Source organism: Brienomyrus brachyistius, chromosome 19, assembly GCF_023856365.1.
Source record: "Brienomyrus brachyistius isolate T26 chromosome 19, BBRACH_0.4, whole genome shotgun sequence".
Lineage (NCBI taxonomy): Eukaryota > Metazoa > Chordata > Actinopteri > Osteoglossiformes > Mormyridae > Brienomyrus > Brienomyrus brachyistius.
The window spans coordinates 10,573,418-10,588,269 of NC_064551.1; the positions used below are offsets into that span (position 1 = coordinate 10,573,418).

A 14,852-nucleotide genomic window follows, 5' to 3' on the forward strand; every position below is an offset into this window, starting at 1 on the left:
GATTCTGTCTTGCACGTATTACACAGGGGTCGATTTGTATGTACAAAATGTCACTCGCGGAGGAATTCACCAAAGAGCCGGGATTTGACCCCAATTTGGGCATGTTCCAAGGCATCCCACATAATGATCTGATCCACGTCCTGGTTCGCGTATATGTGGTCAGGGTACGTTTTCATTACGATTCGCTTCTTCGTATTTATGCTTTGAATTCCATTGTCAGAGTACATGCTTGTATGATTTGACACTGCATAAATGCTGTATTTTCAGTATGGATTTGTTGGCACGTTTCTTTTGACAACTTAATTAGGCAGCTTTAGCTTGCTAAAGAGAAACAGCTTTCGCAGCAGGACACAGGTGAGACTGAACTTACTGTCCCCACAGGCCACTAACCTGCACCCTACAGACATTAATGGGAAGGCTGATCCATACATTGTGGTGAAACTGGGAAAGACAGAAATCAAAGACAAAGAGAACTACATCTCCAAACAGCTGAACCCTGAGTTTGGAAAGTGAGTGCAGACCTGCTGAACATGAAGCCACAATGCTGTTGAATTCAAAATGAAAGTTACACCCTCAAAGACTTTTTATATATTTATTACATGGTCGTGGGATTGACACTGTCATTCGATATATTTCTCATAATCAATATTAATCTTGACTGCTGACATGGTACTGCATTTATGATTTTCAATAATACATCACCGGATCTCATCAGTAGTATAAAAGTGTGTATAGCATTATTTACATTTAAATTAATGAAAATAGAGTAAACGGCAGCATACATTAAGCTCCATTTTATTTGCTGTAATAAAACATTAAAATCTGCTTTCTGCTACCCGTTTGTTTTCTAAGGTCTTTCGATATTGAAGCTATTTTCCCCATGGAATCCATGCTCTCGGTGGCAATCTATGACTGGGATTTGGTGGGTACTGACGACCTGATTGGGGAAACCAAGATTGATTTGGAGAATCGCTTCTATAGCAAGCACAGAGCGACCTGCGGCATCGCCTCTACTTATGCCACGTGAGCATGTGTGCTTAGAGTTTGACAGATTCTTGTTCTGTTCACATTCATAACATTCCTATTGTATTGTATTAACCATGCTAACCAGCATCCGTTCTGTTGCAGTTTTGGGTACAACATGTGGAGAGACCCCATGAAGCCCTCACAGATCCTAGCCAAGCTTTGCAAGGAAGCCAAGCTAGATCCACCTCAGTATGGCCCCGGTGGGCGAGTCAAAGTAGCCAACCGGGTTTTCCTGGGCCCATCGGAAATTGAGGATGAGAATGGTCAGGGGATCTACATATTCTTCTATTCCTCTATGTCGTCACAGCCACAGTAAAATTATTATTTATTAAATCACGGAAACCTTCAAATTTCATTTCATTTTACAGTAATGACTGAAGGAAATCCATGTTGAAATCCATGTTTCCGGAATGACAACTGAGGGCCATAACACGCCCATGTAGCAATTCCTGCCTTTATTTTCATTCCCAGTAAACACATTTATTCACATTTGTTACTTTTCTAATGTCCAAGAACATGCTGAGGCTAATTGGAGTTGCTAAATTGCCCATAGGTGTGCATGTGCGAGTGAATGGTGTGTGAATGTGCCCTGCGATGGGCTGGTCCCCCATCCTGGGTTGTTCCCTGCCTTGTGCCCATTGCTTCCGGGATAGGCTCCGGACCCCTTGCGACCCAGTAGGATAAGCAGTTTGGAAGATGGATGGATGTATTCTTATTATATTTACTCTTGGACTATATAGTCTCTAATTCTGTGGTCGCCTAACACAGTAGTAAGATATGTAAGCAGCTGACAGAATCACATTCACATTCAGCAAGAAATAAGTTTGGGAAATTCTCCGTTGGTTGACATTTTCAGAACTATACCTCAGTCTACCTGCTGTTCTAGCTAAATACACTGCATCAGTTAGCAATGAAGTGCCTTCAGAATCTCAGCTGCAATAAATTCGTAACAAGAGCCTACTGTCCCCCCCTTATGTAATCGCTGTGGTGGCTGTTAGCTCTTTCGGTTTGGTAAGGCCAGGAGCGTACAGGTCTTGCTCAGGAGGCGGTGGTGGTTTTTTGGACAGGTCTGAAGAAACAGACAGATGAGCATGTGGCCCTGGCAGCTTTGAAGCACTGGGAACAGATTCCAAACGGGAACTTCAAGCTGGTTCCGGAACACGTAGAAACCAGGCCCCTGCTCAACGTGGAAAAGCCTGGGATCGAACAGGTTCGGCCACCACCTTCACATTGTTCCCCAACATGTAGCACGTTACCAGAAACCCTGAACTACATATTCATGCAGACATTTGTTTGGCCCCAGGTGTTCTGGTGCCTTAGGCCAGCTTCTGCTGAGTCCCACCCCCAACCCCCAGAGCAGCAGAAAACAAAATTAAAAACATTTCAGCAGCACAGGGCATCTGGCTGCTAATTACCTACCTTGCATCTGTTTCACTAGAAAAGTAGTGAAATATTAGAATGAGTGTAAATAACTGTCCGAGCAACTAGAGGAGGCAGAACCAACCAATCAGATGTCTTGATTCTGCCTCCTCTAGTTGCTTGGACCCACCTCTTCTACTATCTGATTGGTTATCTCTCTGAACCAATCACTTTTTTGTTCTGCCCTCAGAACATTTTTGTGTTAGCAAAACTCCCACAAGCGTCTGTTGATAATAGCCGTGTTATTTCTGTTCAGTCATTTGTATGCCTGATGTGTCTTTCTGCAGGGGAGGATCGAACTGTGGGTTGACATGTTTCCTATGGATAATGCGACACCTGGCCCTGCTGTTGACATTACACCCAGAAAGCCAAAGAAGTAGGTCATGACCTGGGAGTCTCCCTGTCACTCGTCAGTGTGTCACTCGTCAGTGTGTCACTCGTCAGTGTGTCACTCTTCAGTGTGTCACTCGTCAGTGTGTCACTCTTCAGTGTGTTACTCGTCAGTGTGGTATTCCAGGATTGCTGCTCAGCAGACAGACGCCCACAGCTATGCAAATGGAAGTTACCGTTAGTCCATCATAATTCTGTGGCTGTGTGGATCCTATAACTTATTATATTCTGGGTTTTTGCCCCTCACAGAAAACACCACTTTATATTAAGTAGTAATGAAGTAATGCTGAAGTGAAGTGAAAACACAGATGCTTAAATTTATACTCGTACAGTGCTGCTGTTCATTAGGTGGTATGTGCTTATTTATTTGCACAGAAATATCCACCAGAAGTTGTATATAGAGGGTGAATCTCTGTCTGTGTAAAATCACCCAAAATATGGAAATTATATTTTCATCGATTGCGTAACTTTCATTTTTCAGTGCTACATTCCAGAGCTCAGACAATTAATTACTAGAAAAAGCAGTTGGGCCCAAGCTTCTTTGCATTCAAGTAGCATCCCATTAAAACCTTTTCACGTGTCCTCATGCTTTTATAAAGAAGGCCTTGAAATCTCATTGACCTTGTATGTTATTAGTTGACTCCCTGCCCCTTGCATCCTGCCAGATATGAGCTGAGAGTGATCATTTGGAATACCGACGAAGTGATTCTGGAGGACGATGATTACTTCACTGGAGAAAAGTCCAGTGACATCTTTGTCCGGAGGTAGGTACAGGGGATGCGCTCATCCTGCCTCTTGTTTCCTTTTCTATGTTGTTGGTTTCTCCTCTTTTGGTGTCTTTGTCGCTCTGTTGTCCAGCTGTGAGGTTTGTGAACAGGTCCGTGGTCCATGTTCCTCCCAACATCGAGCCATGTTGACTGAAGAACACACATGTAGACCATGTCACTTAGCTACACACACGTATGAGTGAAGATACCAGCCACAACTATATGCTAATCCGAAATGAAGCAGAGGCATGAAACACACAACGAACAGGTAGCGCTACACCATAAGACGTCACTAGACTTCAGTGAGAGACCTAGGGAAACGTACTCGTACGCGGACTGAAATACACAGGACAAATGGAAATAACAGGAAACAGCTGGCCACAATGGGGAATACACACGTGGTAAATGAGGGGGCGTGGCACACAGCAGGATCAGACGAGCTGGGTATCACTATATATATATGTGACCCATCAGCATGAAATGAGTCTTAAGTGGTAGAAATACACCCATAAGACTCATTGTGTGGTGATGGGTCACATATATATATATATATATATATATATATATATATATATATATATATATATATCTTAATAATAGACTTCCATCTAGTATAAAAGCGACAATAACAGCTAGTTTGGAGAAAAATCTGATTATTATCTTATCCTAATTGAAATTTAGGAACTACTTTCCTTTCCTATATGTATTTCTGTGTTTGTTTCTTTTAAAGGAAAAATGTGGAACAGGCAGAATAAATTTCATTGCCATTTTCTGCCACTGGAGAGTTACATAAACTCTCCAATACGTAAACTTCAGGCAGTAACACTGAAAGAAGCTGAATGACTAGGTTTGCAGATCATTCAGACGCTGTGAATAGAGACTGTGAGTTCCCTTGAAGGGTGTCTGTAAGGGCATCTCCCACTTTCACTCGCCTTTGATTTCAGCAGACTTACTTAGCTTGCATGCCTCAGTCAGACAATGAATCTCTTACTTGCCACTTACTCATCCCAAATGCAAAATCAACCCCCAAAGCAGGCAAGAGGCTTTCGTTTCATTGAAACAACTTCAGCATATACTGTCTTGTTGATTGGACATTTTCTTTCCTTAAAATGCAGGCATGTGAAGCTTCACTTATACTTCCCAAAAATAGCGAAAAATATCTCCGTAATATTATAATAACTGGCACACTTCAGGGGAAGTGAGCTGTTTTTTTTATTTTAGTTTTAACAGGGGTTTAACATACTTTGCACAGTTCTCAAATTACACTACTCAGAGACAAATTAACTCTGCGTCTTACACTATATTAAAATAATTTCTTCTATTATTTAGAAGCTGTCCATTACCGTGCTGTCACTGTGTGAGCGTCTATGTAGGTGTTCCGTCTTCTTTTTATAATGAAGACTGCCGTGATTTTTGTTTTGCTATTTTTAAGAGTATAGGTACAAAGGAATCCGTTAATTCCTGCATGTCCCGTCTTACTCTCCCATGAGACACGCAGAAGGTGGCATGTATTAATGCTTATACCGTCTCTGAGATTGCGATGCAATGTGGCATCTCGTCTTCCACAGCTGGCTGAAGGGACAACATGAAGACAAACAGGATACAGACGTTCACTACCACTCCCTAACCGGGGAAGGCAATTTCAACTGGCGACTCATCTTCCCGTTTGACTATCTGGCGGCAGAGGAGAAGATTGTCATGTCCAAGAAGGAGTCTATGTTCTCCTGGGATGAAACAGAGTACAAGATCCCCGCTCGGCTCACACTGCAAGTTTGGGACGCCGACCACTTCTCTGCGGATGACTTCCTGGGTACATAGCTCCGTGTTCTGGCGTCGCGCTCGAAGCAACGTGTCAGACAAAACTGCACATCAGCCTGAAAGCATTTGTCGCGTGTTGCGGTGTTAAGTCAGCGATTTAAAACGTACTCGATGCATTTTGAGATGCTTTACATCCGAAATAGCAGGTCTCTTCCTAACTCCTTAGTTCATCTCTTTGCGTAGGTTCAATTGAGATGGACTTAAACCGCTTTCCACGGGGGGCCAAGACGGCCAAATTGTGTACCCTCGACATGATAACGAATGAGCAGGAGCTGCCAAGTATCTCCATCTTCAAGCAGAAAAGAGTCAAGGGCTGGTGGCCCTGTGCAGCCCAGGACGAAAATGATGAGATGTATCTCACGGTACTGCAGAGTTCAGCCGTAACATTCAGAAACGAAGAAAGACATTTAGCATGTATCACGTACCAGCTGTTGGTAGCTTGCTAACTCACTCACAAATTTCCGGTGTCTTTAAAGGGTAAGATAGAGGCAGAACTGCACCTACTGACAGCCGATGAAGCAGAGAAGAACCCAGTAGGTCTTGGGAGGAATGAACCAGAGCCCCTGGAGAAACCAAAGTAAGTCCATCAATCCTCAATGCAGACATTTAGTTGCTAATTAGCATTAGCTTTAATTTTCGCTGCATGCTAATGTGTTCACGGTTCACTGATTAACAGCATAATGCTGTAATGTCACCGTGAGAATATAACTTAGGCAGATTCAGCGGACGCTCATTCGGCAGATTAAAAGAGGTACATGACATCAGTATATGGGATTCGCACCAAACTGGTTCCATCCACCTGGTAATAAGGGAGATGGCCCACAATGCAAAGCCTTCTGTCATATCACTTATAAGGTCGTATAGTTTCTTTATATCACTTGTAGGATGGTGTTCACTTGCCAGGGCACATTAATATTCACTCTTTACTTATTTCTTGTTATGCCTTCCCTCTCACTCTGGTTCCTTTCTCCAAAACATTTTTTTCCCATCAACTTTTCAATTTCATTCCCTCCCCCTGCGCCCTCCCCCTACATTCACGCAATAGACGCCCCGACATCAGCTTCATCTGGTTCATGAACCCTATGAAGTCTCTCCGCTACTTCCTGTGGCACAACTACCGCTGGCTGATCCTGAAAGCACTTGGCCTGAGTCTCCTGCTCCTTTTGCTGGGCCTCTTCCTTTACTCCATACCCGGCTATCTGGTCAAGAAGCTGCTGGGAGCCTGAGAATGAAGCCAAATGGTAGCCCCTCCCACCCCCTCTGTGCACCGGCTCTCTTTCAGCTCATCCTTGTCACTGCGCTTCCTTTCAGTCCGTCATCAGTCGCCGTCTCCTTGGTTTTATGAGCCCAGTATCTCTCATTTTGTCCCCTTGGAAAAACATCTCTATAAAAATATACTATATTTTAAAAGGATGAAAGTTGGAATGGGGATTTTTATCAAACATATACAGTTTCAGGATGCTGCAGCTAAATTTATATGCTTTAGTTGGCAGTCGAATTCCATCATACTGATATTTTTAGGTCAGAGACTCAGTCACTTTGCAGTTTTTCACCCAAAGCCAGCATAAAATTATAATGATGATGCCTTATTAGCCATTTGTACAAGTAGCTAAGAATTCCTTAGTTTTGGCATATTCCATCTCGCTCTTTCCTCGAGATACAGCATACACAGATATACAGGTGAGAATATAACTTGTCGCCTGAACGCAGGGTTGGTTGCTTAGGGTTAAGGGCCTTGCTCAAGAGCCCAAGAGTGATATAGCCGTTCTGTTGACTCCATGATTTGAAACGGTGAATCAGAGACAAGATTGAAGGTTGTTTATTTGTCACATACATGTTATGCAGTGAAATGTATTATATAAATTGCTCCGACACAATAAAAAGGAGAAGAAAAAGAAGACAGCAATAAAATTAGAATTAAAATTTAAATAAAAACCAGTAATAGATACAGGTCAGAGGTTAGGCAAACCTCTGTAAAAAAATTAAACCAGCATTGTAATTAAACGGCATTATGATGCTAATTTGGTGTAATCTCATTGGCTGTGTACAGTTTGGGACATCATGGCTCATTGCTTGCTGATCACTAACATTTGCCCTTCCTGTCCGTTTACCCTCCCTTTTTGTCTGGCTACAGCCGACCGGATACCACCTTCCTGTGGTTCATGAGCCCCCTAAAAGCCGTCCGGTATCTGGTCTGCACCCGCTACAAGTGGCTGATCATTAAGATTGTGCTGGCCGTGCTGCTTCTGATCATGGTAGCCCTCTTCCTGTACAGCATGCCTGGCTACCTAGTGAAGAAGATGCTGGGGGCATGAACATGGAGGGACACTGCACACCATGCCCCCAGTCACGACTTTTCAGGCCTTCAGCACTATGAGACCCCGACACGAGAGCATCCCCCACACACAGCTCACCACAGCTCCCTCTCATATTGTCATATCATACTTCACCATTAACCTTCTAACCATCACCTGCTTTCTGGTTTTAAAAACTTAACAAATGGCTAATTTTACACTTTGGTTGCTGCAAACTGATATTTGCATGGATTTATTTGAACATTTTTCTGGTAGTACTATTAAATGTTGCATTTGTTTTTTGGTGTCTGGTGGAAATATCTGACTTGTTTAATCAGTTCCATTTAGGGTATCGGTCAGTCACCTTAGTGTTTTTCTGGTTAGAATTTGTAGTAGCACAATTGTACGCTGGTTTATTTCACAGATCACCAGTAATTATCGTTTAGGGATCCTGAATATTTGTGAACTGTCTATTGAACAATGGGATGTTTGTTGCTCATAAATTAAAATATTAAGGGCTAAGGAAATCTATTATTTGTAGTCCAACAGCAGGCAGGGAATAATAAAGTGTAACTATATAAAAAAAAACACTGTTACAAAACAAGTGAATATTTTAACAGTTTCCAGGTGTTGCAGCTTGACAGCATTTGCTTGGAAATTTGTTTATATGAATGGCAATGTATCAAACGTACCAGATAAATAATCAGCTATGATCAGCATACGTATTGTGATGTTTTCGTTATTTTAGAATGAATGCAGGCATATTGAGTTTTTTCAAAGCATGCACTGTGGAATTGGATATACTGATAAATACCTGTTAAAATTATAACTCTAAGCTGTCAGTGGACAATACAACGTTCTGTTTTAGTTGTATATTTGCATGTGTTTTTTTTTAGTCAGCGTTTGCCTTCACAGAAATAGGAACTTAGTGTAGTTTCATTTAAAAGCCATTTCTGTTCAGCGTTATGCAAAGAGGCCTGCTGTACACACACTGTGTCTATGGGAGAAACGCTGAACGTCAGTGAAAGCAGGAGATCAAGTGACAAAACAAATTCTAAAACCCTCAATAGGTGGAAATGAGGAGTGCCGTTTAATTCCTCACATGTGGAATGGCGAAACCTGTTTGGTTTCTTAATCAGCTGCCTTACCCAGGGTAATTAAACACCAACTGATGCAATCAGGTGAATTCATACCCACTGTACATGCATGGCGGGCAGGAAGGTGACAAGGACGTGAAAATGCAAGTGCTACAGTCTTCAGATGGTTTATTCATGCTGTAAAAAATGACTTCTGTCAACGATGGGATGTCTGGTGTGCTTTGTGCGGTTACTCAGGCTGTGTTGATCCTGCTTGGACACTGATCTCAAAATTTGTATCTTGCGACTGCTCACATACACACACGAACGAGAGACAAACATGTTTGCACTGATTTTGCGTATTTATATGACGGAGTGTTTCTTACTGTGATTTCTTTGTTGTAGTGCAGTACTTCTTGTCTGTATCAAAGTGATGATGGTTAAATAAAGATGCAAGCAGTCACTGCACTGACCCTGCCTGTCTTTCCAGTCGGCCTAGCACCAGTCTGTCCTGGTTGTTCAGCCCGTCGCGTGTGACCTGAATCCTGGCCTGGTGACACTACAGACTGGCCTGGCTGGGACTCCTCACTGTCCTCCTGCTGCTTCTCTATTCCTGGGCAAACTCTTCTTCTCCATACCCAGCTCCCTCAGCCACAAGATAGTTAACAGCCTGGGCTGACCAGCCCTAAAAATCTAACAAATACAAAAAAGGTTGACAAATGGGCCTCAGGTCATGTAACGGTACCTACTGTACTGCCATGTGTGACCTTCTCATGTGATTTTTCCTGTGTGATTTCGCCATTGATTTCTTACTCAGTACCAACTGAAAAATATCATCAGAGGAAATGTCTCCTTAGTCTTCCTCTTGAGTATCAACAGGAAAATAGACACTATAAGATTTGACCAATTTGCTCTTTAAAATGAAATTCTATACGCTTTGGTGTGACTTAAAATAAAGCACAATATCATAGATTACACATGGAGGAACCTGGGCCTACATACAAAGATTCATATATTAACTCTTTACCACACACAAACTTTTGTTTGTTACAAGTTCATTATCTTCTGTTCATTTACATGTGTGACTGTACATCTATACTTTCTCAACAAAATGTAGACTGTTATTCATTAGTAATCACTTTAAAATGGAATTAGATTGATATGATGTAAATTCTGTGCTCTGTCCTACTTGGCGGGGCATGGCGCCTGCAAGAAAAAATGATGATTCACTGAGCAGGACTCGGAGAACAAGGGATTATTGATTAGACTGAACTGAACACACTGGGAAAGGCCACAAAATTAAGGAACCACAAAGGATCAGAACTAAACAGGAGAAAACTTTAAAGAACTATTAACAGACATACTAAAGGAACCAGGCAACACAGGGAAAAGGACGAGGAAAAACAGGCGGAGTAACATGCCACAGTTAACATATCCAATGACAGACAGTGACAGGTGTGGAACACAAGACAATTAAGCAAACAAGAAAAGGCACTGGCAACAAGAAACAGGTGGAGCAACTAAGAACAGCGAGCACAGAAGTAGGGAACTTAACAGACACTACAACTAGGAAACATTAACCACACACTTGGAATTATAATAGGGCAAACATTTGATAGGGGAATTAAGATAGAAAATAACAAACACTGAGGAACAAAAAAACAGTAAATACAAACAAACCGGTGGAATAAAATCTGAACACAAGTGATCAAGCTGGACACCTTTTGACATGCATGATAGACACAGGTATAAACAGCAATGAATTTTGGCCTGTGATCCGATCACCCAAGACCCTTTTTTTAAACCAAGCATAAACTGGGCCTGAGAGGCATTGGTCAGCCTAGCAGCTCGGCTTCGGACCGTTGAGGGAAAAGCCACGAGACATGCCAGCTCCACCCATACAGCAGAGGTGGGATTCAGGCACCCAACCATGAAGGCGTGAGGCACGAGGTTACCTACTGTGCCACCCACTCGCTGGACCACACCATGCAAATCTAGTTAAGATGAGTTTGCATATTGCAGTTTCTAATAACCTGTGCGTACCAGGCTAAATCACAAAAGTAAACCCAAACAACAGAAATATTAGAACAATTTGTTTATTTCAGGGGTCTGTATTTTTATACAGTGAGAGCTCAGTGGCATCAGCACAGCACTTGTGTTTATATGATGAAGTACACGTCTATGGTGGAGCTGCAAATGTCATGGAGTAATGTATAAATTTTGTCTCTTTCAACATATTTAGACAAACAAATATTTAATCTTCATTTTCAGTTTTGATAGAGGTGATATAATCTAACAAATCAATGGATAATTTCCATCCATCCATCTTCCACCACTTACCTGTCTTGTCACAGGGGCTCAATGTCAGAGATCCTCACCGTGTCTCTAAAGCTGAGCCATAACTCCATTTTTACTTACTCGTGAGCAAGACTCTGAGATACTTGAACTCTTCTGCACTCATTGCACTCTGCAACTTTTTGTATTATAGAAAACAAAGAACGTACGCGAGGATGTGCAGATCTCACCAGCGCAACAATAAGGTATGCTGGGATATGTAGATCTCACCGGCGCAACAATAAGGTATGCTGGGATGTGCAGATCTCACCGGCGCAACAATAAGGTATGCTGGGATGTGCAGATCTCACCAGCGCAACAATAAGGTATGCTGGGATATGTAGATCTCACCGGCGCAACAATAAGGTTTGCTGGGATGTGCAGATCTCACCGGCGCAACAATAAGGTATGCTGGGATGTGCAGATCTCACCAGCCAACAATACGGTATGCTGGGATGTGCAGATCTCACCGGCGCAACAATAAGGTATGCTGGGATGTGCAGATCTCACCGGCGCAACAATAAGGTATGCTGGGATGTGCAGATCTCACCGGCGCAACAATAAGGTATGCTGGGATGTGCAGATCTCACCGGCGCAACAATAAGGTATGCTGGGATGGGCAGATCTCACCGGCGCAACAATAAGGTATGCTGGGATGTGCAGATCTCACCGGCGCAACAATAAGGTATGCTGGGATGTGCAGATCTCACCAGCGCAACAATAAGGTATGCTGGGATGTGCAGATCTCACCGGCGCAACAATAAGGTATGCTGGGATGTGCAGATCTCACCGGCGCAACAATAAGGTATGCTGGGATGTGCAGATCTCACCGGCGCAACAATAAGGTATGCTGGGATGTGCAGATCTCACCGGCGCAACAATAAGGTATGCTGGGATGTGCAGATCTCACCGGCGCAACAATAAGGTATGCTGGGATGTGCAGATCTCACCGGCGCAACAATAAGGTATGCTGGGATGTGCAGATCTCACCGGCGCAACAATAAGGTATGCTGGGATGTGCAGATCTCACCGGCGCAACAATAAGGTATGCTGGGATGTGTAGATCTCACCAGCGCAACAATAAGGTATGCTGGGATATGTAGATCTCACCGGTGCAACGATATAAATAAAAGGATGTGTCCTTTATTGCTTGTGATCCATGCGCCCAATAGCTAACAAATAACTAGCAAAATGACGTGGCAATGAAATTATGTGTGAAATTTAACCTAGGAACTTTTAGCGTCTCCCATGCTTATTTAGCATAAAGGTCCCGATTCCGGTTGTGTTGCGTGAACAATACACACGAAAGTGGCCAGGAGCTTCAAAAGTTCCTGGTAGAGACGACCCAGGGACTTGTAAACCGGGGTCATGTTCTGGAACTTCCGTGTGAAAGCACCTAATGTTAGCGGTTACTTTTCCCCTAATTTTTTACTGGTTTATCGGTTCAGGGTTATCAAATTAAACTTTGGAGTGAGTGAATTAGTGGTTGTCAAAACTAATTTCTCAGTTACTTGTGCCCAGCACTATACTTAAAATATGTATAGGTTTTTTTAAATCCTAGTTTCACGGTTATACACACATTGATGTCCATACAGAATATTCTTATTACTATGTTTAAAATTGGCGCAATTAAAGGTCAGGATATAGCAGGTATTTGAACCCCCTGAAAGTATCAGAGCTGGTGAATGTTTGAATACTATTAAACTGGTGCCCACTGGCAGACTGCCTCCCAGTATCTTAATTCAGCCATTTCCCACAGCTTTAGTTGTGGGATATTATTCCTAATTATGCCAGTTCATGTAAAATGTAAAACCCCGAAACAGCCACGAGTGATATATGACTATATATGCTGCCCCACATTAACCACGTACTGAGCCAAATGCCTTAATGTCTGCTGCAAACTCATTCAATGCATCTCCACATATGACAAGTCTTCAATGGGAAGAGAACAAGACTTAATTCTTCATATACATTCACGTTGAAGCTCGGTGAAAACAAATAACTGCATAACTGTTAAGATTTATTAGCAGTTTGCTTCAGCGACGCACACAGACAGAGAGTTTTTGAAGGCCAGGCGCTGGAACAGGGGGGGCCAACTGGTACACGAACGGACGATTTCCCTTGGTAAATTTTGCTATGTCAAAAATGGGACATTTGCAATATTTCAGCCCCCCCCCCCCACCCCGCTTCCCCGCACATGCCTGGTGTGTTCTGCGTCTCACGTATTGGATGTCACCTGGTTTATTTGATGGTTGATGTTTATAAATTGTTCCTGGATTTCATTAAACAAACTATTAAGTCTACCAAGTCAACCTATTAAATTTACAATTTAGCCATGATGCGACTACTAAACTAGAATCCAGTAACAATGTCACCTCAGAAGGAAAATGAACAGATTCTTAGATCATTTTGTTATTCTGAACATGGTAGGAGAGGATTGATTTCGTAAGGAGAATCATTAAACTGATAGAAGTATAGTACATTTAATTATGTATGTAATGCTTCAGTTCTTTTTTACCATAATGAAAACAGCTAAGGAAATAAAGACTAACATTTAGTTAATTTAAAAAGTGCAGATCATCAACTCGCAATCAGGAAGATAAGCATATGGAAGCTGTAAGCCAGCTGCCCCCTAGAGGGTATGTCAGGAAGTACTCTTCAAAACCTTTGTGTGGACAAACATTGCCCCCTGTAGACACATATTAGTAATTCATCCATTCAACTGCTTATCCTAACCCAGGCATCAGAGAGCACAAGCCACCCTAGATAGGATGTCAGTCCATCACAGGGCACACACATGCACAACCCACATACGTACATTCAAGATTCAAGATTTATTATCTTGCAGCAGCACCGGTGTGCAGTTAGGGACAGCTGTGCACAGACAGGTATGGCCGTGTACAGTTGGGGATGGCTGTGTGTAATTGGGGGACAGCTGCGTGCAGTCAGGGACAGCTGTGTGCAGTAATGGACAACTGTGCACAGTCAGGGAAGGCTGTATGCAGTCATGGAAGGCTGTGTGCAGTTAGGGTCAGATATGTGCTGTTAGGCACATCTCTGTGCAGTTAGGGACAGATCTGTGCATTCAGGGATGGGTATGTGCAGTAGGAGACTGTTGTGCACAGTTAGGGACTGTTGTGCGCAGTTAGGGACGGCTGTGTGCAGTTAGGGACGGCCGTGTGCAGTTAGGGATGGCTGTGTGCAGTTAGGGACGGCTATGTGCAGTTATGGATGGCGCTGTGCAGTTAGGGATGGGTATGTGCAGTAGGGGACTGTTGTGCACAGTTAGGGACGGCTGTGTGCAGTTAGGGACGGCGCTGTGCAGTTAGGCACGGCCGTGTGCAGTTAGGCATGGCCGTGTGCAGTTAGGGACGGCACTGTGCAGTTAGGCACGGCCGTGTGCAGTTTGGGACGGCCATGTGCAGTTATGGATGGCTATGTGCAGTTAGGGACGGCTATGTGCAGTTATGGATGGCGCTGTGCAGTTAGGGATGGCGCTGTGCAGTTAGGGATGGCCGTGTGTAATTAGGCATGGCCGTGTGCAGTTAGGGACGGCCGTGTGCAGTTAGGGACGGCTCCCAGTGCAGAGCATGGACTCCATCATCCAGGCTATTACATAAAGTTCCCAAATAGATGGTCGAAACTTTAAAATGCTTTCATTCCTAACGCATTAGGACCATGTAGACTGTTTTTGTAAACCCCAAAAACTGGCTTAACCATAGTGCAGT

The 14,852-nt window shown here is 43.2% G+C and overlaps 1 protein-coding gene across 1 annotated transcript in view; it reads left to right on the forward strand.

Annotated features, from left to right (window-relative positions):
• The window catches only part of otofa (otoferlin a), a 46,149-nt gene extending 36,891 nt beyond the window's left edge, over positions 1-9,258 (forward strand). Inside the window, exons 36-46 of the mRNA XM_048985685.1 lie at positions 27-164; positions 382-509; positions 853-1,023; positions 1,129-1,289; positions 2,094-2,236; positions 2,733-2,821; positions 3,501-3,599; positions 5,171-5,412; positions 5,604-5,782; positions 5,897-5,997; positions 7,555-9,258. Of these exons, the coding sequence (XP_048841642.1) occupies positions 27-164; positions 382-509; positions 853-1,023; positions 1,129-1,289; positions 2,094-2,236; positions 2,733-2,821; positions 3,501-3,599; positions 5,171-5,412; positions 5,604-5,782; positions 5,897-5,997; positions 7,555-7,735 (1,632 nt within the window). The 3' untranslated portion in view covers positions 7,736-9,258. The remainder of the gene's footprint in view (positions 1-26; positions 165-381; positions 510-852; positions 1,024-1,128; positions 1,290-2,093; positions 2,237-2,732; positions 2,822-3,500; positions 3,600-5,170; positions 5,413-5,603; positions 5,783-5,896; positions 5,998-7,554) is intronic.
• The last annotated feature ends 5,594 nt before the right edge of the window (positions 9,259-14,852 follow it).